The sequence below is a fragment of the Mchenga conophoros genome, linkage group LG1 (genome assembly GCF_057382185.1).
Source record: "Mchenga conophoros isolate Kocher_MC1m ecotype Shallow Benthic linkage group LG1, M_conophoros_male_GT1.1, whole genome shotgun sequence".
Taxonomy (NCBI): Eukaryota; Metazoa; Chordata; class Actinopteri; order Cichliformes; family Cichlidae; genus Mchenga; species Mchenga conophoros.
This window is the reverse complement of record NC_140526.1, coordinates 7,924,001-7,951,592: the sequence shown is the minus strand read 5'-3', so window position 1 is coordinate 7,951,592 and position 27,592 is coordinate 7,924,001. Positions and strand designations below refer to the sequence as shown.

The 27,592-nt window shown below is 41.1% G+C and overlaps 1 protein-coding gene across 6 annotated transcripts in view; it reads left to right on the top strand.

Annotated features, from left to right (window-relative positions):
• Positions 1-27,592, top strand: part of akap13a (A-kinase anchoring protein 13a) — a 125,865-nt gene that overhangs the window by 82,157 nt on the left and 16,116 nt on the right. For 5 of the 6 annotated variants that reach the window (XM_085244419.1, XM_085244500.1, XM_085244254.1 and 2 more), the window contains 19 exons: positions 666-843; positions 1,275-1,377; positions 1,832-1,957; positions 3,703-3,742; positions 3,965-4,076; positions 8,632-8,791; positions 11,663-11,730; positions 11,842-11,908; positions 12,557-12,704; positions 12,895-13,007; positions 13,226-13,372; positions 14,399-14,655; positions 15,053-15,178; positions 15,682-15,799; positions 19,907-20,155; positions 20,261-20,337; positions 24,567-24,748; positions 25,603-25,685; positions 25,800-25,988. In XM_085244419.1, the coding sequence (XP_085100545.1) occupies positions 666-843; positions 1,275-1,377; positions 1,832-1,957; positions 3,703-3,742; positions 3,965-4,076; positions 8,632-8,791; positions 11,663-11,730; positions 11,842-11,908; positions 12,557-12,704; positions 12,895-13,007; positions 13,226-13,372; positions 14,399-14,655; positions 15,053-15,178; positions 15,682-15,799; positions 19,907-20,155; positions 20,261-20,337; positions 24,567-24,748; positions 25,603-25,685; positions 25,800-25,988 (2,543 nt within the window). The remainder of the gene's footprint in view (positions 1-665; positions 844-1,274; positions 1,378-1,831; positions 1,958-3,702; positions 3,743-3,964; positions 4,077-8,631; positions 8,792-11,662; positions 11,731-11,841; positions 11,909-12,556; positions 12,705-12,894; positions 13,008-13,225; positions 13,373-14,398; positions 14,656-15,052; positions 15,179-15,681; positions 15,800-19,906; positions 20,156-20,260; positions 20,338-24,566; positions 24,749-25,602; positions 25,686-25,799; positions 25,989-27,592) is intronic. The other variant, XM_085244584.1, reaches the window with a different exon arrangement.

Below are 27,592 nucleotides of genomic sequence, written 5' to 3'. Positions count from 1 at the left end.
GTATGACAGATATAGCCATCTACATTCACAGCCCTGAGGATAGGTGAGTGCTGCTCCACTCTGGACACTTATAATCACCAAATCATGATTCTTTTACTCTGGTTTTAGTTAGTGAAGCTTGGATGAGTTGGACTGATGATTTGCTGGATAATGGAGTAGCATACAAACCCATGGGCCGGAGATGAGAGATTTACTGCTGGAGCTTTAACTATCATAGAGTCTGTCCTGAAGCAAATAGAGCTGCAGCCTCGTGGCATAGCTCATCCTGAAATGTAGCAGTAGTTTTCCTCTCCATAATCATTGGATTGGATTTTTCAAGGCCTTTTATTTCCAGTCATAGCTCGATGTAATTGGGTTTGTAAATCACAGCTGCAGAGCTCTCCATGCTGATGCTGATGTTGGGAGTCATTTGCAGCTGCTTCAGCTGTAAATCTGCTCCAGAGGCTAGTGATAACTCAGCTGGCTAAACACAGTGTAGGACCAGCTGTGTGTGTGTGTGTGTGTGTGTGTGTGTGTGTGTGTGTGTGTGTGTGTAACAACAGGTACATCTTTGTGTGTTTGTGTTTGCTGCAGCGGCAGTTGTGTACATTCAGAAAGATGTGATTATGTTGAATACAGTGTGTGTTCTTTTATTGAGGTCATCTCTGCTTTCTGTTTGTACACAGTTACAGCTTGGAGGGGCTCAGTGGAAGCCCTGAAGAGCTCAGGGGCCCCACCAGCCAGGGGCCCCGTATCCTAGAACCTATAAGGATTCCCCGGCAAGACAGCGATGACAGAGGCTCTTTGGTTTCTCTGACAGAGGAACAGGAGGACCGGGGGGAGTATAGCAGAGTGCATGACCCGGTGAGCTAATAAACACACTCACACATGAAGTTTGTTGATATGTTGCCACTTCTTTACACTGTCACACAGTCGGCCACCAAGAGATCCTGAAAAACCCACACAGCCTAATTCACGAGAGAAAAGAGTCGTTGTAAAGCTTGTACATAAACAAGACTTATAAACAGTCAAGGGAAATCTGAGCCTTGTCAGTTTGGGGATTAGTGAGAATTAATAAACATGACTTTCTTCGGGCAGATTTATACTTCTCCCATTGAATTTAAAACAAATTCCCGATTCAAAATGTCGAGTTTCCTCTTTTAGTTCATGTTCCTGTTTCCAGTTGACTGGCTGGCAATGCTTTGTTCCACATTATCGCTGCCTGGCTCACTCCATTTTTTTTTTTAACATTTTCATGCACTTGGTTTCATTCAGTCTCCTGTCTCTTGCTGCAGAAATCCAGACGATATCGGCCCCTGCGAAACAGCTGTCCTCCCATGAGTCTGCCCCTCACTAAGTCTGTATCTATGCTGGCCATCAGCCAGAGAGACATCGATGGTGAGTGACACGTTATGAGGCAGCTATCAAGTTCCTTCTTGTAACATTCAGCCCTTTTCTTCACCTTTTTATCCTTTGGTTTTCTTTGTTATCCTCTTTAGGCTTTAACTTACTAAATTTAAGTACAATGCCAAGTCCTCATTCTTCATTTCCTCATTTTAACATCACCAGACTCAGCAGAGGGACACAATCATTTCAGCTTGTAATTGGAAATTTAGAGTTCATTATGTTTTTCACTGTAAGCCCCATCGCAAAGAGAATAGAAAAAAGGTCAAAAAGCTAGATAAAGAGAGAAAGTGGTAGTTTAACATGCAGATATTTAAACTGAATCGCTCTTATTACACGTTTCCTGTACATCTCCACTTCCTGCCCCCATCCTCACTATTTATTAGGTTATTATATATTTCAATAAGTGATCAGTGCCTGTTGTGGTTCTTTCCTTCCTGCTCCCCAGCGGTGGGACGCCTGAGACGTAAGAGGCGAATTTCCTTCTCTTTCAACCTTTCCCCCATCCTCACCAAATCTAAGTCTCAGTTCATTTATGGGGACTCCTCATCTAGTGATGATGAGGATGACTTCAGTAAGTACTGACATGTAAACTTAAGCTGCAGTAGAAAATAGCTGTGATGTCAGAAGGAGAACAGTAGCTGCTCCGGTTAGCAACCTGGATCTGAGCTGCAAAGATGACAGCGATGCACCCAGATCAGCTAGCAGCTAGCCTGATACCCACACTGAAGTGTTTACTTGTGACTCAACATGAAGTGTGTGCGTGAAACGCTTCCTAGACTGAGTCAAACAGAAGAAGCAAAGTTGTCTGAAGGAAAATTAAAATTTTTACTCTTTAAACTTCATCAAAGATAAAGTCCAAACATTCAGCCACAACAATCTTGTCATGAAGAAGCTTCTAATTGCTGCTGATATTAATCTACTTGCAGTGTGAGAATGCAATTAGACAACGCTTGTAGCCAGATTGCTAGTGTAGAAAATCACCTTTCGGCTAGGCAGCATTGTGTTTAAATTATAATCCATGTTGACAGCAATAAATAAGACCTTGGCTTCTCGTGTTTCCTACGCAGCACAAGAATCGGATGACCTTTACATAAACTAGCTTTACTTCAGTCTTTTTGAAAAAACTGAAACACAATTACCAGAGAAAGAGGAAAATAATCATAAACACCGCAGGTGAACTGAGGAAGCCCTTTCTTCTCTGCAGATAAATACGAGCCTGTCACCTTTAGTCAAAGACACCGAGGCATTCCTTCCTTTTTCTTATCTGTGCAATATTTCCATTAGCACTGTTCTCTGTCTCCTTGTCTCCATTGCTGGGAACACAGGCAGGCCAAGATTTTGTCCTCATTATCCTGTTTTGGGTTTGACTTTCTTCTGCAGCGCATGCGAGCAGCGCTTTGCATATTTTCGTGTGCGTCTGGATATTGGTAGAAATGATTGTTTAGAGAGAAGCAGCTCGTTGCCTAGAAAAGATGCATGCCTTATGTTTAACTCTGTGCTTAACGTTTGGCACAGAGATTAATTGAAAAACACACATGTTCTGGCTGTTACTGCAGCCAGAAAATCCAGATTTTCAACAATAGAGTCTGGGAGGAGCTACACCCAGCATAGCTTTGTTCTAATAGGATGAGCAAACCAAAAAATATGAATTTTGCCCGAGTCATCATCCATTGTCCAGCCTTCAATGCACGATAATTTAAAACTATAATTTTAGTCTTTGACTGTATTACAGCCCCTCATTTATCCCCCTGTCTCAAAACAGAGCAGTTTAGCTCACTTCTGTAGAGCACAGAGCTACAGCAGGTGAGGACTGGCCAACCAGGGAAAAATAATAACTACATTTGTGATTGTGCTTTTATTTTACTAAAATTATACTTCAATCATTTTTATTGTTAATTATTACTTGAAATTGGCCTCTGAAGTTGGGGATGGCAAAAAATAGCTTTTACACTTTCTGCTGATTGGCTGCCCCTTGCAGTTGTGTGGGGTTGTTGTGTTTATAGTTTCAGCTTTGTGCTTTAGTTGACCATAATTTGGGGGGGGGGGGATCACAATAGGTCACCTTTAAAGGACATGGTAGAAAAGGAAGTCCTCGACATAGCTGTTGGCCTCCTTTAGTCATGTCAGTGGGTTGTCAGTTGTCACACAGCTGTACAAGGGTACCTAAAGTGTTGCATATTTACCTTTAGGGAGCCAAATCTGTAGCTTACTCTCAATCATAATCAGGAAAAATAAGAAAAGTGCGGTCAGCCCCTAAAGACATATTTTTTTGTTTTTACTATCCTGCCACTCACTTCCTCTCCTTTTTTTTTCCAGGTATGAGATTTTCCAGCACCTCTGGGTCACTAGCATACAGGTCAGTCTAATCCTGCGCTTACATTTTACCAGAAAATTGTTCTTCAGGCTTTCATTGCTTGGAGGACCTTTTATAGTCCTATAAAGAGCAGTGTGGAGTAGTGGTCAAATTATTCCATAAGACCTTTATGGTGCTTCAAAGAACCATTTCACAATGTGTGAACAGGTATGCTGTGTGAATGCAGCTGCTGGAGATGAAATTAAACCTGTTTGTGTGTTCCAGTATATCAGAGGAGGAGCCTGGGCCTCTGCGGAGTGACACAGAGGGAAAGAGTGTGACAAAAGTTAGCCGGACCTTCAGCTACCTCAAGAACAAGATGTACAAAAAGACCAGGGTGAGGGAACATAGAGTTTTTCTTCTTTTGACTACACTTCACTGTAGTCTGCTTCTTACAGTTCATTCAGTAGGCAACCACCTTCAGTGTTTTCTTACAAGTGTATCCCCTTTGAGCAGTGAGCAGTTAATGCCCAACCACAGTTTTCAAGTATTCACACATATATGAATCTTAAGCTTCTTGTTCTGTTGGTCCCTGACTAGCTTCAGTCTCACAGCAGGGCTGTTATAGGCAGTTCTACACATGTTTGTCCTCTTTTTCTTTTCTTTGTTTTCACTACAACTCCCAATAGGTGCGTGGTGTATTAAGCAGGCGGCGATTAGCATAGCAACAACTAAACTACAACCACAAGAATAAGTTGGAGCATACTGTGCGTTTGAGTTTCCTGATGGCAGATGCCTTGCATTCTGATTTAAGTTAAAATAACATAACATTACGAGTGGCTAATTGTCTTTTTATGTCAGGTGTATCACAGACGAACCTCAGGCAGAGCTCCCACTGTGGCTGGTAATAGGATCCAGAATCCTTATTAAAGTCTGTTTACGTGTGGCAGCGTAAGCCAATGTTGGCATCAGAACTGAGTCATGCTTTGGTGTTTCAGATTGATGTGCACCCCTTGTTTTGGGAACCGGGTGCAGGCAGGTCGAAGGCATGAATGTAAGATCATGTTGGTCTTTACCACCATTTCAAATAAACATCAGTACAGGAGCTCAGAGATTCTCCGATACAATGTGAGATGCTGCAGGAGTTTGAAAAGATGACACTCTCCAGAGAAAACTGTGGGAAAAACCTCCAATTTCTTTGCTTCTACGCTTATAACAGTGCTCCTGAATCTCGGGTCCTTACTACTCTCTTGAATACCTATCGTTCAAATCGCGATTGTACTTTTGCAGCTTTGCAGTTGGCATGCAAAACAACCAATGAGATGACCATAAACTAGGCTTAACAAATCCTTTCCATCTACTCTACAAACAAATGCATGGCTCTTTCCAAGGATAACATGCAGTAAACCAAACCAATTAAGCTTCACTTTGATGAATGTGTCATTTAGTTTCTATTCTAGCGTCATTATTTTCTCCTTACGCTGGCTTCACTCTATGCGAAAAAGTTAGTTGAGAGGAAGTACTTTTGTTTTCCTTCAAGGAGGTGACAGGAGTTTTTATTTCCTCTGTAGCACACAGGCTTAATAACGCCTGGTCTTCCCTGCCAGCTCAACTGTTTGTGTTTCATGTTTAAGAGCTAACTGATGGTTTTGCTGTAATTTCTATGTTAAGTTTACGTGTTCTTTTTACAAATAAGACGTTCATCATGTTGCAATGCATGCTTGCATTCAGACCACACACTTATGTCAGTTAGAGCTTCCCCTTCTGCTGGAGGATCAACCGTAAAGTAGGAGGTAAAAAATGACAGACAAATGAGCTTCTGAGAACTTTGATGGTCCCTCATGCAACGCCACACAAAAGACTTCCTTTAAAAAGTTCTAAGAACTATGAATAGGCCCCTCTGGGTCAAAAGCTCCTTATATGTCCTGCCTTTGCCCAAGTCGTTGTTAGATGCAACTTCCCACTCTCAAATTTCCCAAGCGCCTCACAGCAATGTCTTCTCAGAGAGATAAGCCTCTATGTAAGATGTGGTCAAAGCAGACTTTCTTTCTCCTGCCCTTCGTACTCTGTTAGGGGATCTAGCTGCAGTGTCTCCATTCCTGTCACAGGGTGACAATAATATGCTGTTAGTTTGTTGAAATATCGATCAGTTAAAGTTACTTTATGGTAAATGGCCTGCATTTGTATAGCGCTTTTCTAGTCCCTAAGGACCCCAAAGCGCTTCACACTACATTCAGTCATTCACCCATTCACACACACATTCACACACTGGCGATGGCAAGCTACATTGTAGCCACAGCTGCCCTGGGGTGCACTGACACTTTAGTGAAACAATGGCTTCAACACTATTATGACATGGAAATTATTGTACAGTACTGCATTTAAAAATCACAATGCTCAGCACTGCTCACTTTAAATTGCAGAAGTGGCATTTACTGTATTGCAGTAGCCATTAATATGATTTAGGAATACAGTTGTCTGTATCAAGACTTTAAAACTCAACGGGGTAGCTGTGGGTGCTTAAAAGTAAAAATAATTGCATTCAATCTTCTCCCCAAAAAAGAGGCCTTGGAAGGTATTAAATAGTCTTACATTTAATTCACAGATTATAAGCAGTAATGTAATTATACAGCATTTTTATATCCAATATATCCAGTTGTGGGCTGTGTGGTAGACCTTACACAGCTATAAACTGTGTGTGATTGTTGTGACAGTATATTGAACCAAAGGACACTCACACAGCACCAGGAAGTACAAAAGGCAAATTCTGTTTCCACTAAAACCACAAATTAACATATTACCTTTTGATAGCTATTCTGATATGTAGTTTACTTCATGATCAAAATTGCTGTTAGATGCTACCTGAAAGTATTAGAAAAGAAAAACGGGCTGTAATGATAGATATCCATGTTTCTGCTGCCAGTCATAGCTGCTTTGATCACAAAGCGTGCATTTAAATTTGTACCATGTGGTGATTAAAGGGTCTGAAATGCCCTGAATTTAGCACAGAGTTTTTATTTCTGATTGGGAAGTGAAATGTCTGTTTGCTTCCTGTAAATATGCAGCCCTTGCAAAGAGACACTGAAGGGTGAACAGGAAGTAAAACAGGAAGATAGAGTTGGTGGTTTAATAATCTCCCCTCTAACCTCAGCCGTCACTTTGCTTTTAAAGCAACAGGATTCTGAAAAAGCTTCCCTCCGCCTGCAGCTCATTGCTCTCTGTCAGAGTTATTGGCCACTGTTAAAGCTTTGATGTTCAAAATGGGTTTGCCTGGTGTCTATTGGCTCTCCTTGGAGCATTGAGATTGCATCTGTAACTGTCAAATGTGTTGAAGAATTGGTAATCTCATTTCTTCCTGTCGTTAATAAACCAGAACCAGTTTTAAGGAGGATAATTTGTGTCTTCCTCTTTAGGTTAAACATTGAAAGTCTGACTGTTCTGGAAGGGGATCTAGTTTGTGCAGTTTTGTCATCATGTCTCTGTCAGACTGAAGGAAGGGTCATTGCAGAAATAGCACCTCCCGCAGCGAGCCAGTGACTTCCTCATTCACAGCCTTCCTAATGGAGACTTGCTGGTAGTAGCTTGAGCCACTGAGCCACAACCAGGGATGTTATACAGGAGTTTCCCAGGGAGCCGTGGCTTCTCACTGAGATGGAAAGGTTGGCTGGAGGTAGGCTAACACAGTGCTCTGGTTTCCCAGTTGAATTGTAGTGAAAGAGACTGTCACAATATCATGTTAAAAGGGGCTGGTGTTTTCCTCTGGGCTGATGTCTTTTTCCAGTGAAGTCATTGCCCGTTAACAGTGTGTTTTACTGGAATGTCTTTTTGTTTAAATCTCTGGTTTAGATGTCACTAGTGATTACTTATCCTGTTGTGTATGCTTGCAGCCAAAACAAAGAGTACAGAGAATCATCTTTTTCAAATGCGTTGAACTGCTGGCGTTTTCTTGTTTTTGTTTTTTTTTTGCCGGGCATCAATAGGCGTGATATCAAACAAGCATTCTTGCTGCCATGAAGAATACTTTTTCAGGCCGTTTATTGTGGTTTAGTGCTGGTTAGACAGTTGTTGCAGGAAGTGAGAATGAAAGCTGTGTGTTGTACTGGCTCTGAAACATAGCGTGGGCCAGTCAGGCTTTTGGTATCTTGAAATGGCTGAACCAAATGAGCTCTAGTATGTCAGAGCTTTGTGGTCCCTTCAAACCAAGAGGCCCAGGGCTGGTCATTAAAATGAGCTGGAAAACTGCATTTTCCCATTTCCTCTGGGTTTGGGTGGAGGCTCTGTGATGTAAATCCAAGAGAATGAGAGCTCTGTTCTTCTCTGCATCACTTTATGGGATTGTGATTCAGCTCAGTGTCCAGAGATGACCAGCTGCTGAGGACGATCTCATCCATTAATGCAGAGGCAGCAGAAAGCCCACACTGTTATGGAAAGGTCATAGAAGTGATTCCCAGACAGTGTGTCTCCGTCACCAGTCATGCATCCTGCAGAAATGCCTCATTCTTCATAAGAGATTTTGAATAGTAGTATTCGAGTGTCTTGAGAAACCAAACGAATACGTAATATGAAAATATGCTGCCCTTTTGGGATAAATGGTCATTGAAGATCTCCACCTCTGAGTCTTCTGTCTCACCTCAGAAAAAAGGATTCAAAGTGTCTGAATTTTATTTTAAAGAGTTCCTTAATGAGACAATTTGTTGTCAGGATAAATAATGCATCACTTAATATGCAAACCCTCCTGCTGCGTCCTACATCCGAGTAATAATGTTGCTCTGCAGGGTTCAGATTGGAATTTAACAGAAGCGACTGGCTCAGTGTCAGTGTCTGGTATGTTAGTGGATGCTACACGTCACCACGCTTCACTTCGAAACTTCTAATTGGATGGCAAAGTTGAAGCAATTAGCGAAGTTCAAGGTTGGGTTGTCTTCTTAACTAATTAATTTCCATTTGTGCAGGAAAAGGAGCGAGACAAACGGGAGAAGGACAAGGAGGGCAAGGAGAAGGACAAGAAGATTGTGAACGGTCATGTTTTTACACCAGTCAGCTCAAACCACACCACCCAGTGCTCCCAGTGCAATAAAGGTTTTAATGGCAAGGATGCGTTCCATTGCACATGTAAGTAACTTTGTTTTTTTTCCTTTTTGTCTTGTTGGTTTTCTGCAGAGTTGCTGTAGCTTTAAATTATATTAAATCCTAATAACCTTTAATTATTTTATTAGAAGATTTTAATTTCTTATCTGAAAGCACACTAAGCTGCAAGTCGTTTCTGAAAGACGATGCTGAACATAAGGAGAGGAAATGAAAAGATTTCACCAATAAATCCAGGAATATGCATGTTTGAATATGTTAGTTTATGTTTCTTCTCGTCTTTGTCTCTCAACAACCATTCATCCGATCCACTTCACACTTGCTATGTGTGTTACTGAGAACCTAAGTAAGAGCGGTGCTGAGTCTAAAGTTGTTTTGATTAGCAGTTCTCATTGTTTGGCTAAAAGCACAGACTGTATGTAAATGATGGACCACACGTCTATGAAATTACCCAGTAGTCTCTGGATTATGAATTTTGAGGCTTCATAGTTGGTACACACTTGTTTTAAAAAGCCTGAGGTGACCATATTAGGATTAAAAGAGTCAAGTTGTCAGCTAACGCTAGCTATCTCGGTTAGCAAGCTGCATTCCCAAACAAACAGGCACAAATGGCTGCTAAGTTGGTGCTGAGGAGCAGAATTATACAGTGTAGAATTTCTCCTGCCAAAAATGTAGCACAGACTTCTTTGACAGCTGTACCACAAAGCAGGCCGTGTTATTTGTCAGATAATTTTGTTAAGAACTGGCCTAGCAGACAGCTGCCAGCCAAAGCTGTACATGTCAGCGCACCTGTCAATTAAACCAACTTAATATATCAACTTGCCAATTTAAATTAGTTAATTTGAAAAATAAAATAAGGTGTTCACTTTGTAGCTGAAGTTGGGCATTTTAAAATGAGAGTCTGTGTGGAGTGATTCTCGTTTAGCGGTAGCATCTGGGGTTGCTGCTTGGCTAAAAGTTGTTTTGTGTTACCAGCGTTGTGCCCCCTCAGCTGAATTCTACTGATATATTTCAGCTATAAGTTACATTAATTCAAGCTATTTGGTAATAAAAAAAAGGTAAACACCTGTATCACTGCTAAGTTAATGCAATGCAAGCTCAATTTAATTATTTGGTTTACAGTAGTTTAGTGTTTTTATAGCAATCATGGTGACCGGCATGACTGAAGTTGACAGTGAGCAAATGGTTAAGAGGTTATTTGGCACCTTTTGCAGGTAGTTCTAAAGCAGGACCCTGGTTGAAATTTTTAAAACAAACATAAATGTATGGAGGATATCCTTGGTGGACTACAGCCTGCCTTATGTGTGATGGGACATGACACACATTTGTATAGCAAGAAAATAGTGTTTCTACGTCAGTTAAATGACACCTTTAGCAGTGACACAGACGCGTGTTCAGTCATTGTTTTCAGAGCAGTAAAGCTATGTTTATATCTGTTAACTTTCACAACAACTGATTTCCTGCATGTGATGCATTTAGGTAATATCTCTAAATCATAGCTCATGAACAGGAACTGCATGAGTAGCAGAGGAGTCAGATCCTACAGTAGGTCAAGTCAGTTTACTGTAAAGGCTCTGTGTTTACATTTAGGCACTAAATGAAAAGATTTAATTTAAAGAAAAAGTAAATTAGAATTTCTTTATTTGATTATAAAGGACAGTGCAAGAAAACATGAAACACCAACTGAACTTTATATTAGCAGTTAGTTGTGCAGCTGCAGCGAAACTCCCCAAAGAGCTACTTCTAATGCAACCCAGTCAGACTTTGATTACAGACAACAGAACTGGTTTTTTGCATTGTTTTTTACTGGAGCGGCAGAGGCAGCCCTAAAGAGGTTCTAGTTTATTGCACAAGTCTTTGGCGCAAGCCCAGAAAAAGCCTAAAAAGGAGAAACAAGCTCTGCGATGGATCACAGCAGACCTCTTGGCCACAATCTGCCTCAGATGCTTCAGACTGGCAAAAACAGCCCCTGTTGTATTCAGTCAGTCTGGTTCACATTGTTAGAGCCACAGACAGTGAGGGAGGTTTGTACTCTGGCTAGTGTCCATTCAGCAGAGGAATACAGTGATCCTTTGTCTCAGATTAGCTGGTCTTATTTGAATGTCACCAAAAAGCAGTAAAAAACCTAATAAAATCCAGAGGCATGTAAAAAAAAATATCACTGCAGGAAATCAAGGTGCTTTGATAATCATGCAATCTTCTACTTGCTAATATTTTTACAGTGAGACATTTTCAGGCGATAGCTCCCTGCCCTGACAGTGTTGCTGCCTTTCTGACTCGTGCAGCGCTATTTTCTCACCCAGACTAAAAGCGGCTGTTGAAGTAATCCCAGGAACGGAAATGTTGCACTGTATGCATTCTAGCTTGGGTGACTAGGTCTGATAGTGCGTTTGTGGGTTTCACATGTGTGTTGAGTGGACTTCTGTCTCCTGGAAATATGCCCGTATGATTAAATCCTGATCAGCCACCATTTTTTTCCCTCCTTGATGTGAGCATTAAAAATAAAGAGCGAATATTAGGAAAAACTGAGAATTTGAGTTTAGTGGACAGATCAGCCTGTAGAAGAGGTCAAATGTCAGCAATCTAAAACCATGACTTTGTTCTTAAATGGTGATTCGAGAATGTTTACATGATTTAAATTTTCCCATGCAATTCGGTGGTGACGTGCGTGTGTGTCATATCTGTTTTTTTTCCCCCCATCGTCCACGAGCAGCATTACCCCTCGATTGCATCACATGCTTTGCTCCAGTCTGGCTTTCATTAGCAGGCTGGTGGAGTTTCCTGGCCGGCTATGAAAAACCAGTCAGATTTTCTAGCCCCCACTTTTCCGCACACCCTCACATGCCCCACCACCACCACCATCAGGCTAACAGTATTCACTCCTTCTTTTCTTTCCAGACTGCAATGCTTCCGTCCACAAGGGCTGCAGAGACAGCCTGGCTGTTTGTGCCAAGGTGAAGATGAAGGTACAGCTTCCTCGCAGTTACTCCTCCACCGATTCTGTAGTACTCTGCTGTCCCGAAGCCAATATCGATTTTCTTTTCATTTATGCTTTTTCTCACCGTTTCTCTGCTTAGTTGCCCAACCAGCAGTTTGCGGTACCAGATTCGAGCTTGTTTCCTACAGTAACGATGAGGAACAAACGTGAGTGTGAAACCAGCTCAAGATTGCCTACACAGTTGTCACAGCCTGTAATTATTTGCAGATTTATCGCCAAACTTCTCTGATCCCCTAATAAGAGGAGATTGAAGGGTTTTTGTGCACATTTATTTTGTTCTGATAATTACTTACACTAAAGTTGGCAAAAAGTGTAGCTTTTATCTACACACCGTGACAGAGTGCTTCTTTGGGGTTGTTCTTAGGACCAGAGCTCACAGTGTTGCTCCTAGAATATTCAGCCACACTCACACACACACATACACATAAATATGATTTAAACAGATTTAAACTGTTAAATTAGTCAAAGGACAAAACCTTTTTTCCTTTGAATAGAGAAGCTTTGTGCTGTCCGCTTGCTCTGAAGTCTCCTAATAAATTATGTCTAAGAAGGTAGACAGTCTGTGAGGAGAGAAAAAGATGGACTGTATTTGCCAAAATACAGTCTTAAAACCATTGCTTTTACCTGTCAGTGATTTAGCTTTTTAAATTTAGCATTTGGAAGCAATGACTTGTCATGAAACCGAGGTTTCTAACTATACCAGAGGCCCCAAAAAGTCAGGATAAGTTAGGATCTCCTGCTGGTTTTGAAAAGTGTTCAGATTATTGTTGTAATCTAAGTTTGCTCTGGTCCAGCTGGTGGGACAAAGGAACGCCCCTGGTCGGCCATCTTGCCCCCTGAGGACCATTCCACCTTAATGATCCCATCACGGAGACACACCAACATCATGACTTTCACAGGAAACAACCTCTCCAAGAGTCTCTCAATAAGCAACATTGCTGGGTGAGCTGATCTGTGTGTGTGTTGGAGTGAAATGTTTCTGTACTTAATCTAATTTCATTTTTAATAGTTTAGTTTTTAATGCTTTATTTGACCCCTGTACAATGTGTTTAAACAGATACACATAACTGTGTATGGCCTGTTACAAAGACAACATTAATAACGTGAATTTTATTATCGTGTCTCCATTCAGTCCGGTGTTTGACGAGATGCCCATTAAAGGTCTGCGGTATCTCTCTCAGTCCACCGACTCGCTCAACAGAACTAACCAGGTCACAGAATCCATGGAATCACTTACTGATGAAGGTTAATAAAGGCACACACACACAAATTCATTTTCCACATTTTTTAATTTAAGCTAGTTTAATGTGAAAAAAATAATTACTTTTTTAAAAATAAATAAATGATTAATGCATATACTGCACCGAACAGAAACTTAATGTGGTTTATCCAAACCTCTCACCTGTAGATTATCGTATAAATGGAAGTTAGTTTTATTAATTCAGGCTGTGTTGTTGACTCAGGAACAGAAATGATGGATGGGCAGCTGATGGGGGAGTTTGAGGCCGAGGCCAAAGAGCTGGAAGCAGACTCGTGGAGTTTAGGTGTGGATCAGCAATACCTGCAGCAGCTGGACAAAGAGCTGGTGAAGAGACAAGATGTCATCTACGGTAATCACCACATATAATACTCACTGCAGTAACTTTGATTAAACGTAATTTAATCTGAAGATGGTTACTGGCAAAGCAAGGAAAGGTAATAGTTTCTTAAATGGAGTAGCAACATTTTTAATCGAGCTCATTCTTGGCCTGGTTTCCTACATTTCTGTGTGTCAGCTAGTAAGGAAGCATCTAGTAAAAGTGGACCAATGTTATTTAAAGCAGACAAAAACTCGAGAAAGGAGGTAACGCCTTTAAGCCCAGGATTAACAGTGTTAGATAAAATAAAAATGTCACTGCTGTTTCATCTGTGTCATTGTTATTTTCATGCCTGATGTACTTTGTTTAAGGGTGAACCTACAGTATTTTAATTGGGCCCCACTTAAGGACTTTCTCCTGAATTTTCTTCAGTTGTATCTACCAGGCTCTGTGATCTAATATGGCTTTTTTTTACCTGATTGAAATGTGCACTGAGATACTCTTAATGCGCCTGAGCTGATTTGAATCTATTTGTAGTCAAATTTTCTTCGTATTCCTTTTACACGAGCTATGCAGTGACCCCTACCACTGTAGTTGCAGATCAGTTGCAAAGTTATGAACTCTATAAAACTCTGTGCACCTCTGATACGGGGAGGGTATAGATGTATTTGAATAGCAGGTGGTGTATGCTGGTGGCTGTCATTTCAGCTTATTGTGCACCTCCAATTTTCTTTTGGGTACCTGCTGGAGGCATGAGTCTCTGCAGGCATCTTATGATACATGAGTGCAGGGATTCCCAGATGGCACAGATTGCTGCAGCAGTTTGAAAATATGAGAAAGTCTGCAGAAAACTTTGGAAAAACCTCCATAACCACTTTGTTAGCGACTACTTCTTTTCCTGTTCCACCAGTGAAGCTGTTCTCTTTCTGAGCTGTGAAACCTGTTATTTAGGAGAATCATGCAGGGAATCACATACAAGTGGAAATGGCGATGGTGCTGATGTTATATGTCAGTGACTATAACGGAGGCTTAAGTGTCATTTCCCTTCATGTCCTGCAGAACTGATGCAGACAGAGATGCATCACGTTCGGACGCTGCGCATCATGTCAGAAGTGTACAGCAAAGGCCTGCAGAAGGAGGTTCAGCTGGAGCAGCAGATGTTGGAGAAGCTCTTCCCCGTTCTAGATGATCTACTTGAGCTCCACACACAGCACCTCCTGCGCCTCCTGGAGAGGAAAAAGGAGAGCCAGTTAGAGGGAAGAGTCTTTGAAGGAGGCTTCATCATCAGCAGGATAGGGGACATCCTGGGTAGCCAGGTGAGAGGGGGCAGGGGCTGGTTCAAAATTCATTTCTATTCTTTACAGCTGATTTAACACAAGCTGGTTTTACAGAAAACCTAAAAGGTAACATGACTGTTTATTTTACAGAAACGTGAGCTTTTTCTGAAAGGTTATCGACAGAATGCATGTGTGTTCATGGCTGTTATGAAAGGCCTAATGTTGGTTTTTTTTGTTCTCGTCTAAGCTTACACCTCCAAAGTAAATTTACACAATCTCTGAGTCAAATATTGCTCCCACAAATCCCAAACATTTGTCTCAACTCACGTTTGAAGTTCTGAAGCTTTGAAAATAATGTTAGCTTTTTAACCTTTATTTATTTCTGCTCTACCAACATTAGTTTTTGTGTGCTTACATCTGTCAACTCCTTCTCTAGTTTTCGGGATCAAATGGTGAAAGCATGAAGAGGGTTTACGGAAGATTCTGCAGTCGCCACAACGAAGCTGTTAACTTCCACAAGGACCTTCTAACCAAAGACAAACGCTTCAAAGCGTTCATCAAAGTAAGCGTCAGGCTTCTCTCGTGGATTTATCAAGTGTCTGTCACACAGCAGACGAACTTTCCGGAGAAGTCTCTTTTCATGCTTTTTGATGAAAACACATTTTTCTTCAGGATGTCTGGCTTTCCAGACACGATTGTGTTTGTTGAATAGAGTTCTGACATTGTTTTCTCTTGTATGGAAGTGCTTGAAGTAGCGTTGAACAAAGAGCTTGTTCTTATTCTGTGTTGCTTTCCTTTTAGTTGTATTATTTTGCATCTGCAGTTCATTTCAATCAGGGCATGTGCCGGAGACATTTGAATAAAAGCTGTATTACCCTCGAGGCAGATTATAGAAACGCCAGTGCTCGCCGTCATAAACAATAACAATAAACACCCTCTCAAGTACTACTGCTGTATTGTTCTACGCCAAATGAGTTTTGCAGCTTCTCGCTGGTTATGTGAGACCCTGCCACCTGTTGTGTGTGGGCATGTTTTACTAAAAGCACCTCTTGTTTATTCTTTCAGAAAAAGATGAGTAGCAGCATTGTGCGGAGGCTTGGCATCCCAGAATGCATCCTTCTTGTGACCCAGAGGATAACGAAGTACCCCGTGCTGATTCAGAGACTGCTGCAGCACACTAAAGGTTATTTTCATGTTGGCCTTTTTTCACTGTTTTTACTTTCAGAATCAGAATCAGAAGCACGAACTTGGTTCTAATTTTTCAGATGCTGGATTACTACAGGTTGCTGCTGCAGGCTAAATATACTGAATTTCTTATTAATCGATATATTTATTACACATTTTCAATAAACTAACAAGCAAAGCAACTTCAAGAAACTAACAAAGACAAAACAACCAGAAGGTTTCCTAATCGAGTATCACTTTGTAAGTTTGTTGATAGCAAACATTCCAGGTTGCAGTTGCCCGAATAAGGCCCTAATACCACCAAAATATGCAAATTCTCATGACCATTGATCAGCAACCACTGATCAAAGGAGGCCATTTTCGTGAAAAGGGAAAGACATGTCTGAATCGAGGAGGGGGCCTAAGGGTACATCTGTCACCATCTCACAATGCTGTGATTGCAGCCTTCCCCAACTCTCTGTGAATGGTACTCATGGCCATGGCCTGTTGATCAATGGTCATGAGAATTTGCATGTTAATGATCAAGGAACTGGCCTCCCAGCCCATTGTTCCTTCAGTGGGCTGGTTTCAGTCATTATGCAAATGTACTGTTCATAAGATTGGGGAATCCTGCAGTCAGGTCACTTGGATAAGTGACGAAACGTTTCTTCCACTGACGTTACGTCCAGATGAACAGAATCAACTTTTGGGGATTTACTTACCTGCATGATTGAGTATGCATCAAGGCCCTAATGTATTTACTACCCTTAAATATGTTAATGGTAGCTGCTTCAGTCGGTTGACCTGGTTATTTCCATTGTCGCTTATAAAGTCTGTGGTCTGGTCACCGCGTTCCTACAAGTTTACTTCCTATGTGGATGCTGCTTAAATCTTAATTCTAAATTTCACTAAGTTTCACTTAGTGCAGAAAAAAATGTGTGAATTTAAAGTTGGAGATTTAAGCAATATAATTAAGTCATTTTTCCCATTTCAGTTTTGGCTTTTTTAATTTTAGAACTTTTCACAAACCAAATACAATATTTTCTTTACATCATTCTCTATGATTTATATATTTATTTAGAGAGTTTATCCACAGTAATATTTATCACATCACCTTTATCCTGAGAATAGAAAATAAACTCCTGGAGTACCTCATTATTAATATTTTTCCTGACAGCATTCGGCTCCGCTCGTACACTGAAAAGCCGCCCACAGCAGTGTGCCGTTTGTTTTAGGAAACATCCTGAAAAGTACAATTTCTCGCACACAGTTTCATATATTTTGAGAAAAATGAGACATGTGCTGGATGGATGTTTATAGGATAATAGATCAAGCACACTTTGAGGAGCTGGAATATTTCACACCATATTTATATCTGATTTAAAGCAGCTCTCATCAGCTGGCCTCCCACTGTGTGCATTCTCTCTAATCCCTCCCCAAAGCCTGTTTATAGTTCTATGTGGGATGGGGGAGCTCTGCCTTAATCCCCAAGGTGCTTTAAGAAGAGTCTCTCCTGCCAACTCTGATATGTACTGAGAGGAAATAACACAGTAGAGTCACAGTTTGAGATTATATTTTCTTGCTTTGGAGCACAGACATACAACGCAGGTGGAAAATATTCCACTTTAGGGAAGGATGTTGCATGCTGAGCCTAAAACTCAAGAGTGTTATATAGAGTACAACAAGTGTGCATTCAGGACAGTTTGACTGGGGTTTTCCTCACTTTGCAGACTTAAAGGACACTCGTGACTTTGCTGTAATCCTTAGAGTACCCCAGCGGAGACTCCATGTTTCCTGACTCATGGCAGACCCTGATATTTTACTCCTTTGTTGTTATACTTTAAAAAACAAAATCCCAGTACTTTTCTATAAATAAATGTTAAGCTTGAGTCACTTGACAGTGACTCAGCCGCTGTCAAGTTAATCAAGGCTTTTATGTGCGCACTTTATTTAGATAACCAGATGGCTTTTGCAGCTACGCTGATTAAAAATGTATTTCATTAGAAATAATTCCATCCTCGTTCTCTTTCCTGCTGAGCATAAGCTGAAACTGATATGTATTGGGTGTGTGTCCACTGCATGAGTCTATCGCCAGCAGCTAGTTAGCAGATAATGCAAAGGAAGCGGTATCAGTCTTCTTGTCCAATTTGCTGCAAAGAAAATAAGTTAAATATTTGGATTTGTAGAGTAAGGAGCATCGGAGCATTTTGTAAAAGAGAAAATGTAATATACACATACAGTGGGTGCTCTTATGGCTTGAGTCCCCTTAGAGTAGAGGGTCTAATTCAGCCCACAGGTTGGCTTTGCGAAGTCATCAATTACTATGGTTTGTGATTTGTGGTGTGCACATGAAGGCATAAGTACAGGGGAATGAAAAAGTCTAGATAGCTAAAAAGTTTTTCTAGGTCTAAACAAGTTATTCTGTCTGTCCGTCCTTCCATCCAACCATTTTCTTCCACATCAGGGGTGACAGACAACCATTCGCATTCACATTCACACCTATGGCCAATTCAGACTCACCAGTTACCGTAACTCCATGTGTTTGGACTGTGGAAGGAAGCCAAGTATGTGGAAAAACCCACATGGGGAGAACATGCAAAATCCATACAGAACGACATATTTATTTTAATCATCGAGTAAAACACTATTGTTTCTTAATCACAAATATCTGTACATTTTGTGCTTTTCAGGCACGATCTCTAAATTGTTCTGCAGCGTTCTCCAAAATTATCAAAACATCAAACGGCTTTAACATCTTAAATGATGTTAAAGCTACACTGAAGGTATTCTGGCTCCAAGTATTGCTCGAGCATCTTACTAAGAAACTTAATGATCATTTTAATTTGCTATATACATACTGTAAATGAAGGTTTTTCATTAGACATGTACAAGAATTAAAAACAAACTAGAAAAATTTGCATTTCCTGGGAAAATGCTGTGTGGATGCCTTAACGCTGAAGATGTCTGCTGAAAAAAGCTGAAAAAGTTGAAAAAACGTTGCCCTGAGCAGGATTCGAACCTGGCACTTCTGGTCTCAAGGCGGCTACTCATCTCACAGAGCCAAACTCATTCTCACAAAGAAGAGGTGGAGAGACTGACAATTCTGCTGAAATGAGCAGAAGCTGCTGAGAATTGTGCTGATGGGAGGTGAAAAGGCTAAAAATTTTGCAGAAAAGGGGTGAATCAGCAGAATTTCTGCTGAAAAGAGGTAAAGAAGCAAAAAGTTTCGCTGAAAAGAGATGAATCAGCAGAATTTCTGCTCAAGAGTTTTTTCTGAAAACAGCTGAGATTTGTGCTGATAAGAGGTGAAAATTCTGCTGAAAAGAGTTCAATCAGCAGAATTTCTGCTGAAAAGAGGTTTTTGCTGAAAACAGCTGAAAAAGCTGGTATTTGTGCTGAAAAGTGGTGAAAAAACTGAAATTTGTGTTGAAAAGAGTTAAAAAAGTTTAACTGTTAACTGAAAGAAATGTTGCTATAAGCGGGATTTGAACCCGGGCCTCCCAGTCTGAGAACGGATGCTCATCTCACTGAGCTAAAACACAGGTCAACCCGGCAAGGAAAACCAGTGAGGCCACTGATAATATGCAGAAATGGGCAAAAAATATTGCAAAAAAAATTTCAATATCTCAAAAAGTATAGAAGTTATGAGCACCAAAAGTCAAAGCCCGCATTAGCAGAAAGAGCAGAATTTTTTAAGATTTGAACGGTGAAAATAGAACAAAAACTGTGGGAGTAGTTAAGCGCCAAAAAGTGTACGGAAGCAACTAGAATAAAATAGTGGAGGGCATCCACACAATTATAAGATGTCTTAGATGTCTCTATAATAATATGTGTGACTCACTGTGACCAGCTAATACCATAAAAAAGCTTTCAGTACTCTCTTCCAGTGAGTGTAAATGCAGCCACGGTTAAAATACTGAAATGAGAAGTAAAATGTCACTTCATCGTCTGCCGCACTTAAACGCCACCTGTCTGAGCCGTTCAGGGTTAAGTGTGTTAGATTGGAGTCATTAAACTACCAAATGTAACGGTGCTCCATTTTTGCTTCAGCTGGTTTAAAATCACATTCCTGTGGTAATCTCTTGTAGAATAAATTTTCTAAAATCTTGTCACACGTCTAACACAGAGAGCGACGAAGACTACTTTGACCTGACGGAGGCTATTCGACTCGTGAAGGAGGTGATAGCGGCGGTTGATAGCAAGGTGAACGAACACGAGAAAAGACGGCGCCTGAAGGAATTTCACGGCCGTATGGACAACAAGTCGATTATGATGATGAAGAACGGGCAAATTTTCGCCAGGGAGGATCTGCTTAGGAGGCGGCTGATCCACGATGGAGCGCTACAGCTGAAAAACACCCAGGGAAGATTAAAGGGTGAGGAGTTGGGGATGGGAAATTTGTTAGTCTTTTTAGGGTCTAACATTTTGATGTATTTAAACTAATCCAACAACAACTGATTTTCTTCTGGTCGTCTTCCAGAGGTTCATGCTCTGCTCCTATCAGACGTCTTCGTCTTCCTCCAAGAGAAAGACCAGAAATATGTCTTTGCCATGCTGGTAGGTCATCTCTTTCCCTCTCCTTTGCCCTACAGTTATGAAGAACTCATGAGTGCTGCCAGAGATGATGCTGTCATATTTTCCTCTCCCACTGTTGTTGCTGTTAGCAGGAGCTGCCCTTCTTAGCTATCCCATTGTGAAATAATGCCTGCCTCTTGCTAGCACGTTAGCTGCACCTAATAAAGCTTATCTGGCCCTGGGCTCCTTAACCCAGCTGTGATAAATCATATAGGTTTGAGTTGTTTTTTCCATGTTTACAGGACTCACAGCTTCATGGCATGCCACACTCTCTCTCCCTCTCTCACACTCGCAGGAATGGAAACAGAGGCAGGCTGGTTGCTTAATAATCACATCCATCAGTAAAAAAGAAAAAAAAGCCTGCAATGTTTGAGTTGGAGCTGTTGACATTAGAAAGGGGAATAACATGTGGTTTGAAATGGATGGCAGCCATGTGGAGAGGGTTTGTTTTTGAGAGTATAGGCATCAGTTCTGTGGATCAACAAGAGTACATGCAGCTACTGTAGCAGGTCGTAGATCATCACCACCTTTACAGGAACACAGACCTGTAGAGCTAAAAGAGAATGGATGATAGTAAATAAACAAAAAGACGAGGAGAATCTAAATGTTTTCAGCTGAAACATTTGGAGCTTTATTACCAAACCTGCATATTATAGATTTGGCTCCATATTTTTGTGTTACATATATTCAAACTGCTGTTACTTAGTAACAGTGATTAAGACAGGGGAGTATTGCCTTGCCTCTGTCAAAGGCCTGAACAACTCAAAGCTGAGAGGTTTGACAAAAGCATAAAACAAGAAGGAAAAGCAAAAGATCTTTCGTCATATTTGCTTTAACTGTACAGCACAACCTTCCGCTGTGACAATGGCTCCAAAATTTAAACCTGCTTTTACTTCATTACTCTGGGGCTGGCCTCAAAGATGCTCTCTTCTGTCCGTGGCTCCATATCATTGCTGTAATGACGATTCAAACATCAAAATGACAGCAGAAATGATCGACTTTGAAAGCAGAAATTGTCTCTTAGGAAATTGTTACACACTCAGTAAATACAGTGGGGCAAAAAAGTATTTAGTCAGCCACCGATTGTGCAAGTTCCCCCACTTAAAATGATGACAGAGGTCAGTAATTTGCACCAGAGGTACACTTCAACTGTTAGAGACAGAATGTGAAAAAAAAATCCATGAATCCACATGGTAGGATTTGTAAAGAATTTATTCGTAAATTAGGGTGGAAAATAAGTATTTGGTCACCTCAAACAAGGAAAATCTCTGGCTCTCACAGACCTGTAACGTCTTCTGTAAGAAGCTTTTCTGTCCCCCACTCGTTACCTGTATGAATGGCACCTGTTTGAACTCATCATCTGTATAAAAGACACCTGTCCACAGCCTCAAACAGTCAGACTCCAAACTCCGCCATGGCCAAGACCAAAGAGCTTTTGAAGGACACCAGGAAAAGTATTGTAGACCTGCACCAGACTGGGAAGAGTGAATCTACAATAGGCAAGCAGCTTGGTGTGAAAAAATCAACTGTGGGAGCAATCATCAGAAAATGGAAGACATACAAGACCACTGATAATCTCCCTCGATCTGGGGCTCCACGCAAGATCTCATCCCGTGGGGTCAAAATGATCATGAGAACGGTGAGCAAAGATCCCAGAACCACACGGGGGGACCTGGTGAATGACCTGCAGAGAGCTGGGACCAAAGTAACAAAGGTCACCATCAGTAACACACTACAACGGCAGGGAATCAAATCCCGCAGTGCCAGACGTGTTCCGCTGCTGAAGCCAGTGCATGTCCAGGCCCGTCTGAAGTTTGCCAGAGAGCACATGGATGATACAGCAGAGGATTGGGAGAATGTCATGTGGTCAGATGAAACCAAAGTAGAACTTTTTGGTATAAACTCAACTCAACTCGGAAGAAGAATACTGAGTTGCATCCCAAGAACACCATACCTACTGTGAAGCATGGGGGTGGAAACATCATGCTATGGGGCTATTTTTCTGCCAAGGGGACAGGACGACTGATCCGTGTTAAGGACAGAATGAATGGGGCCATGTATCGTGAGATTTTGAGCCAAAACCTCCTTCCATCAGTGAGAACTTTGAAGATGAAACGAGGCTGGGTCTTCCAACATGACAATGATCCAAAACACACCACCCGGGCAACAAAGGAGTGGCTCCGTAAGAAGCATTTGAAAGTCCTGGAGTGGCCTAGCCAGTCTCCAGACCTCAACCCCATAGAAAATCTGTGGCGGGAGTTGAAAGTCCGTGTTGCTCGGCGACAGCCCCAAAACATCACTGCTCTCGAGAAGATCTGCATGGAGGAATGGGCCAAAATACCAGCTACTGTGTGTGCAAACCTGGTAAAGACCTATAGTAAACGTTTGACCTCTGTTATTGCCAACAAAGGTTATGTTACAAAGTATTGAGTTGTATTTTTGTTATTGACCAAATACTTATTTTCCACCCTGATTTACGAATAAATTCTTTACAAATCCTACCATGTGAATTCATGGATTTTTTTTTTCACATTCTGTCTCTCACAGTTGAAGTGTACCTCTGGTGCAAATTACTGACCTCTGTCATCATTTTAGGTGGGGGAACTTGCACAATCGGTGGCTGACTAAATACTTTTTTGCCCCACTGTACACCTCAGCTTTCTATTTTGTTGCATTCAGTGCTCTTAGCTTGCTGGCGCACAGATGTGGTGGCCATGCTCTATTCTATCTAGTGTGATGTGTGCATCATCACCACAGCTTGAAGCTGGAAGCCCAAAAATAAACAAAGCTAAAGTGCTTTTTTCTCATGGGTTGATGGGAAAAAAAGTTACATAAACTGCACAGGAATGGTAGCCATTGTAGTTCAAACTCACATGTAATTGGACAAATTAGCAGCATGTTAAACACTTTCAGTCAGTGACTCCCTAAAGCTTGGAACCAATGATCATCACACAGAAAAGACTTCCTCTGAAATATTTTTCCTGGTTTCTGTCTTGTCTTCAGTTGGGTTTTTGTTTTTGTGTTTTTGGAGTCCTTCTGCTTGGTTGCTTTCCTTTGCTATGGAAAGGATCCTGTGATCATCCACTACTGCTCTCTTCTGTGGACATCAAGGCCTTTTTATGTAGCTGTGTGTTCTTTTTTTTCCCATCCACACGTAACAAAGCTCTTGATCTGGTCTCTTGTAATGTTCCCCCTCTTTCTCTCTGTGATGTGTTAGTTTTGCTTTTGCAGCTTAAAGATAGTATTGCGAGCTCTTCTGGGTTGCATGTTGTGGGATTTCTGAATACAAATGCCACATCTAAATCTCCAGACCTTTTATCGGTTTAACTGACAAAGAAGTGTCTGAGAAATAGCCCACATAAGTTCCTGCCGACTGACGGCTGTTGATAAAGGCTGCAGTTAGCAGTTATTGCAGTATTTTTGGTGAAAGTATCCAATTAAAGGTGACTATTTGCATTTATGTTTAGGTGACTGATGTAGGAATGCATAGTTCCCCCCCTCTTCATGTTGAATGTGGAGTATTTTTAGTGCAAACTCAATCTTTCTGTTCCACTTGTTGTGCTGCATCAACAACATTTTTTCCCCTCTAAAATACTCACTTGATTTGGTTTAAACTGTAGAACGTGTGCTGTGGATTTTCTTCCTATTGTTTACAATGTAGTCACACCAGGAAGACAAACACACAGGAAAAAAACTCAACCTATTCTTTAAACCTCAGACAAGTGGTTGGAGAAAAAATGTAGGGATGTGGTTACAGCTTTGGAGTTTTACTAGTTTGAAAAGAAATGATGGAGTGGTTTGTGGTGTACTAAAATGTGCTTTACAGTGTTGGCACTCTTAAGAATGCAAGGTTAGCAGAGGCTCTGTGAATCAGCCGACAGCCATGATAATCATAAAATTAGCCAGAATGTCAATTTGGCTTCTTCTTTTCTCTTTATTCCATATTTTTTCATTCTCCCCTTTGTGTCTGTGATCCCTATCCACCCCTTTGTCTTTGTTTCTCTTACGCTTTTCTCCTGTAATTATCCTTTTTCCTCCTCTGCTTTAGCCCACCCTTCTTCCTGCCTTTTCCATCCTCTTCCCTGATCCTCACCATTTGTTTTCCCTCCACCCCCTTTCCTCCCTCCTGGCCCTCCCCTTATCATCTCTCCTCTCTCTTTTTTTTCCTTCTCTTTTTTCATTCTCCTCCCATGTTGCCTCTCTCCCTGCAGGATCAGCGCTCCACCGTGATCTCCCTCCAGAAGCTGATTGTCAGGGAGGTCGCTAACGAAGAGCGCGGCCTCTTCCTCATCACGGCAGGCATAGAGAAGCCGGAGATGATGGAGGTCCTGGCCAGCTCGAAAGACGAACGCAACACCTGGATGCAGCTCATCCAGGAAGCCATGCAGTCTATGTGAGTAGAATTCATGTCAGTGTTTTTATTTTAAAACATATGAAGACTAAATATATTACTGTACTTGACACACAATTATTTTTGCATCTTGTAATCTACATGTAAGAGCAAGCTTAGACCCCGATCTTTTCTGGTTTACCATAACCTGCAACCTCTTCCGCAGAAGAAACTCCACTGTGCTTTACATTAAGGGCTCTGTCTCTCAGAGTTCATCACCCGTCCATCTGTGATGTAAACCACGAGTTAGACCAAGCCCAGTTCTGTGGACAGAGCACTGTGCTGTCAGGAGGAGTAGCACTACTCTACCTGGGGATAGGATGTACTCAGGGACAGTCTAATGCTGGTTTGGCTTCAAGGACAGCTCGCTATAAGCAGAGGATTATTTGAATGCAGCCAGTGGGAAGGAGAGAGATTAGGCACTCTGTCTCCTTCGCAGTCTGACTTCTGCCAAAACACAAATGGAGATCATGCTATTGGCAGAAATGAATTTTTTTTTTTTTTAAAGGCTATGGCTTCTGTTTTTTTTTCTCTTGAACTAAAAACACCATGTGTTCATGTGCTTCAAACTTTTGGGACACTTGTCTGTTGTCCTGTGGGATGGAAGCTAATGGTTATTTTCATGACTTGTCTTTTTAAGACGAGAAATCTGTAAAATGTTGCAAATTAATGAAAATGTTTCGGAATACTGTTTTTAAGTTTTTAATTACCAAAACTTTAGTGAATAATTTAACTCCAGTTAATTGATTAAACACTTGTACACTGTAAGTGATGTAGATTTCTGGTTGTTTGTTGGTCTTTAATCCTGTCTAATTTATGGGATGTTGTACATCATCTTTATTTTCTTTATTGGACAGGGACAAGGATGAGGATGAAGGGATTCCCAGTGAGACAGAAGATGACAAGAGACAGCTAGAGACTAAAGCAAAGGAAATGAGAGGTGAGAGAAATCTATTAAATTTGTTTGTATGATAGCAAGCACACACACACATTTGCCTGAGATTTCTCACTGTTTGTCTTTGTGTCTTCCTGTCTGTCTGTCTCTGCTGGTCAGAACTGTTGAGGCAAAAGGATACAGAAATCATGTCTCTGCTGGAGGAGAAGGTGCGGCTTTTCAGAGGGATGTGGGAGGGCGTGAGCCCAGGCGAGGAGGCCTGTCGGCAGGTCCAACCTTTCTTCAGGTCACCCTGCAGCCTGGAGCCGCCTGGGGGGGCGTCCATCATGAAAGATGCCCTGCAGGAAGGTAAGAAAGACAGGTTTCTAAGATGTGTGCTGTGGATGCGTCATTCATTGAATATACTGAGAAATAAATTTGAATGAACGAAAAAAAACACAGTGAGAGGCTTGTATACTAACATTGTTACACATTGTTAGTATGTGGCATGTGTCATTGCTGCTTTATGAACATAAAGTACATCTTACACATGTTATCCTGTTTACGTTTTTAAATTTTATCATCTAGGCAAACTTAAAAGATTATAAGAAAGGTATGTAAAAGATTGAGTGGGTAAGTGCGATATCCTGAAGTTGTGTTTTTAAGCCTTAAACGAAGCGTTTTCGGCTCCTCAATCAGGATACCTATGGCCTAATCATGCCCAGCCCTTCATTGTCTGTTTTACTTTAAATGATACCACAAGTTAGAAAATAAACATCAGATATAAATCAGATTGCAATTACTTGCAAACCTTCAAACCTGTCACAGTGGTTGCAGTCGGTCTGAGTCAAATTGTAATTGTGTGGAGACAAGTTGCTTCCCACCAGGCAACCTGAGGGATTAATAAAGTTCTATCTTATCTTATCTTATCTTATCTTATCTTACCTGTGATCAAAACTGATCGCATGGTGACTGAGGATGTTGTACACTGCAACTACTTGCAATGAATCTCTGACAGCAAAAACATTCAATTGAATCAATGGGCAACCACTGATTTTTTTTTTCCTAGTTGGAAGGAGGGTTTCTTCCTATTTTTAACTCTGGTGTGACTGAGCTATTAGCATCCACTGTGGTGGGCGTCTGTCCTAGACATCGGGCAGACGTGCTTGTCAGATCCCCAAATCACCTCAACTGGCTCCTTTCGATGTGGAAATGTAGCAGCTTTTCTCTGAGCCCCTCGCAAATGACTGATCTCATCAACCCGTCTCTAAGGGACAAGCCACTCTGCCTTCGAAGAAAGCTCATTATCGCTGTTTGTATCCACAGTCTTTCGGTCACTATCCAAAGACCATGACCATAGGTGAGGATAGGGAGGCAGGCGGACCATTTTTTCCCTCTTAGTTTTTGGTCTATTCTCCTTTTAGTGAGGTTTGAGTTCTTAACACCAAAGCGGTCCTAACACTGCATTTGTAAATGACACCTTGAGAATAAAACAGGGTATTATAATATCTCATTGAAGAGAAAGCACTGACTCATTCATATGTATAGCTAATATCAATTATTAAGCAAAACTTGTGTCATGACATGAGGCATAAAGCCATCTGCTAAAAAAGCACCTTATTGTTTTTCATCGATTATTACATATGGACAGTTCTGCCCTCACTTTTCATAAAAAAGTTCTGATAAATTCTTTCCACCACACATTTTTGAGGCTGCAGGTGAAAAGGATACACTTTGGCAACCACATGGAAAAATTCACTGTAAAAAAATGTGAATTTCAGTACTTTTTGTATGTAAGGAGTTTATAAACAATTTGTATGTAAAGAAAACTTGTTTATTCATTTTAATTCTTCTGATGAGAGCCTACCGTGTTATTAATCCCTAAGGAAATGATGTAATTGAGTATGTAATGAGCTCAGTAGTTGGATCCCTTCATAGCCCGAGAGAGAGATTCAAGTGTATAGCAAACATTA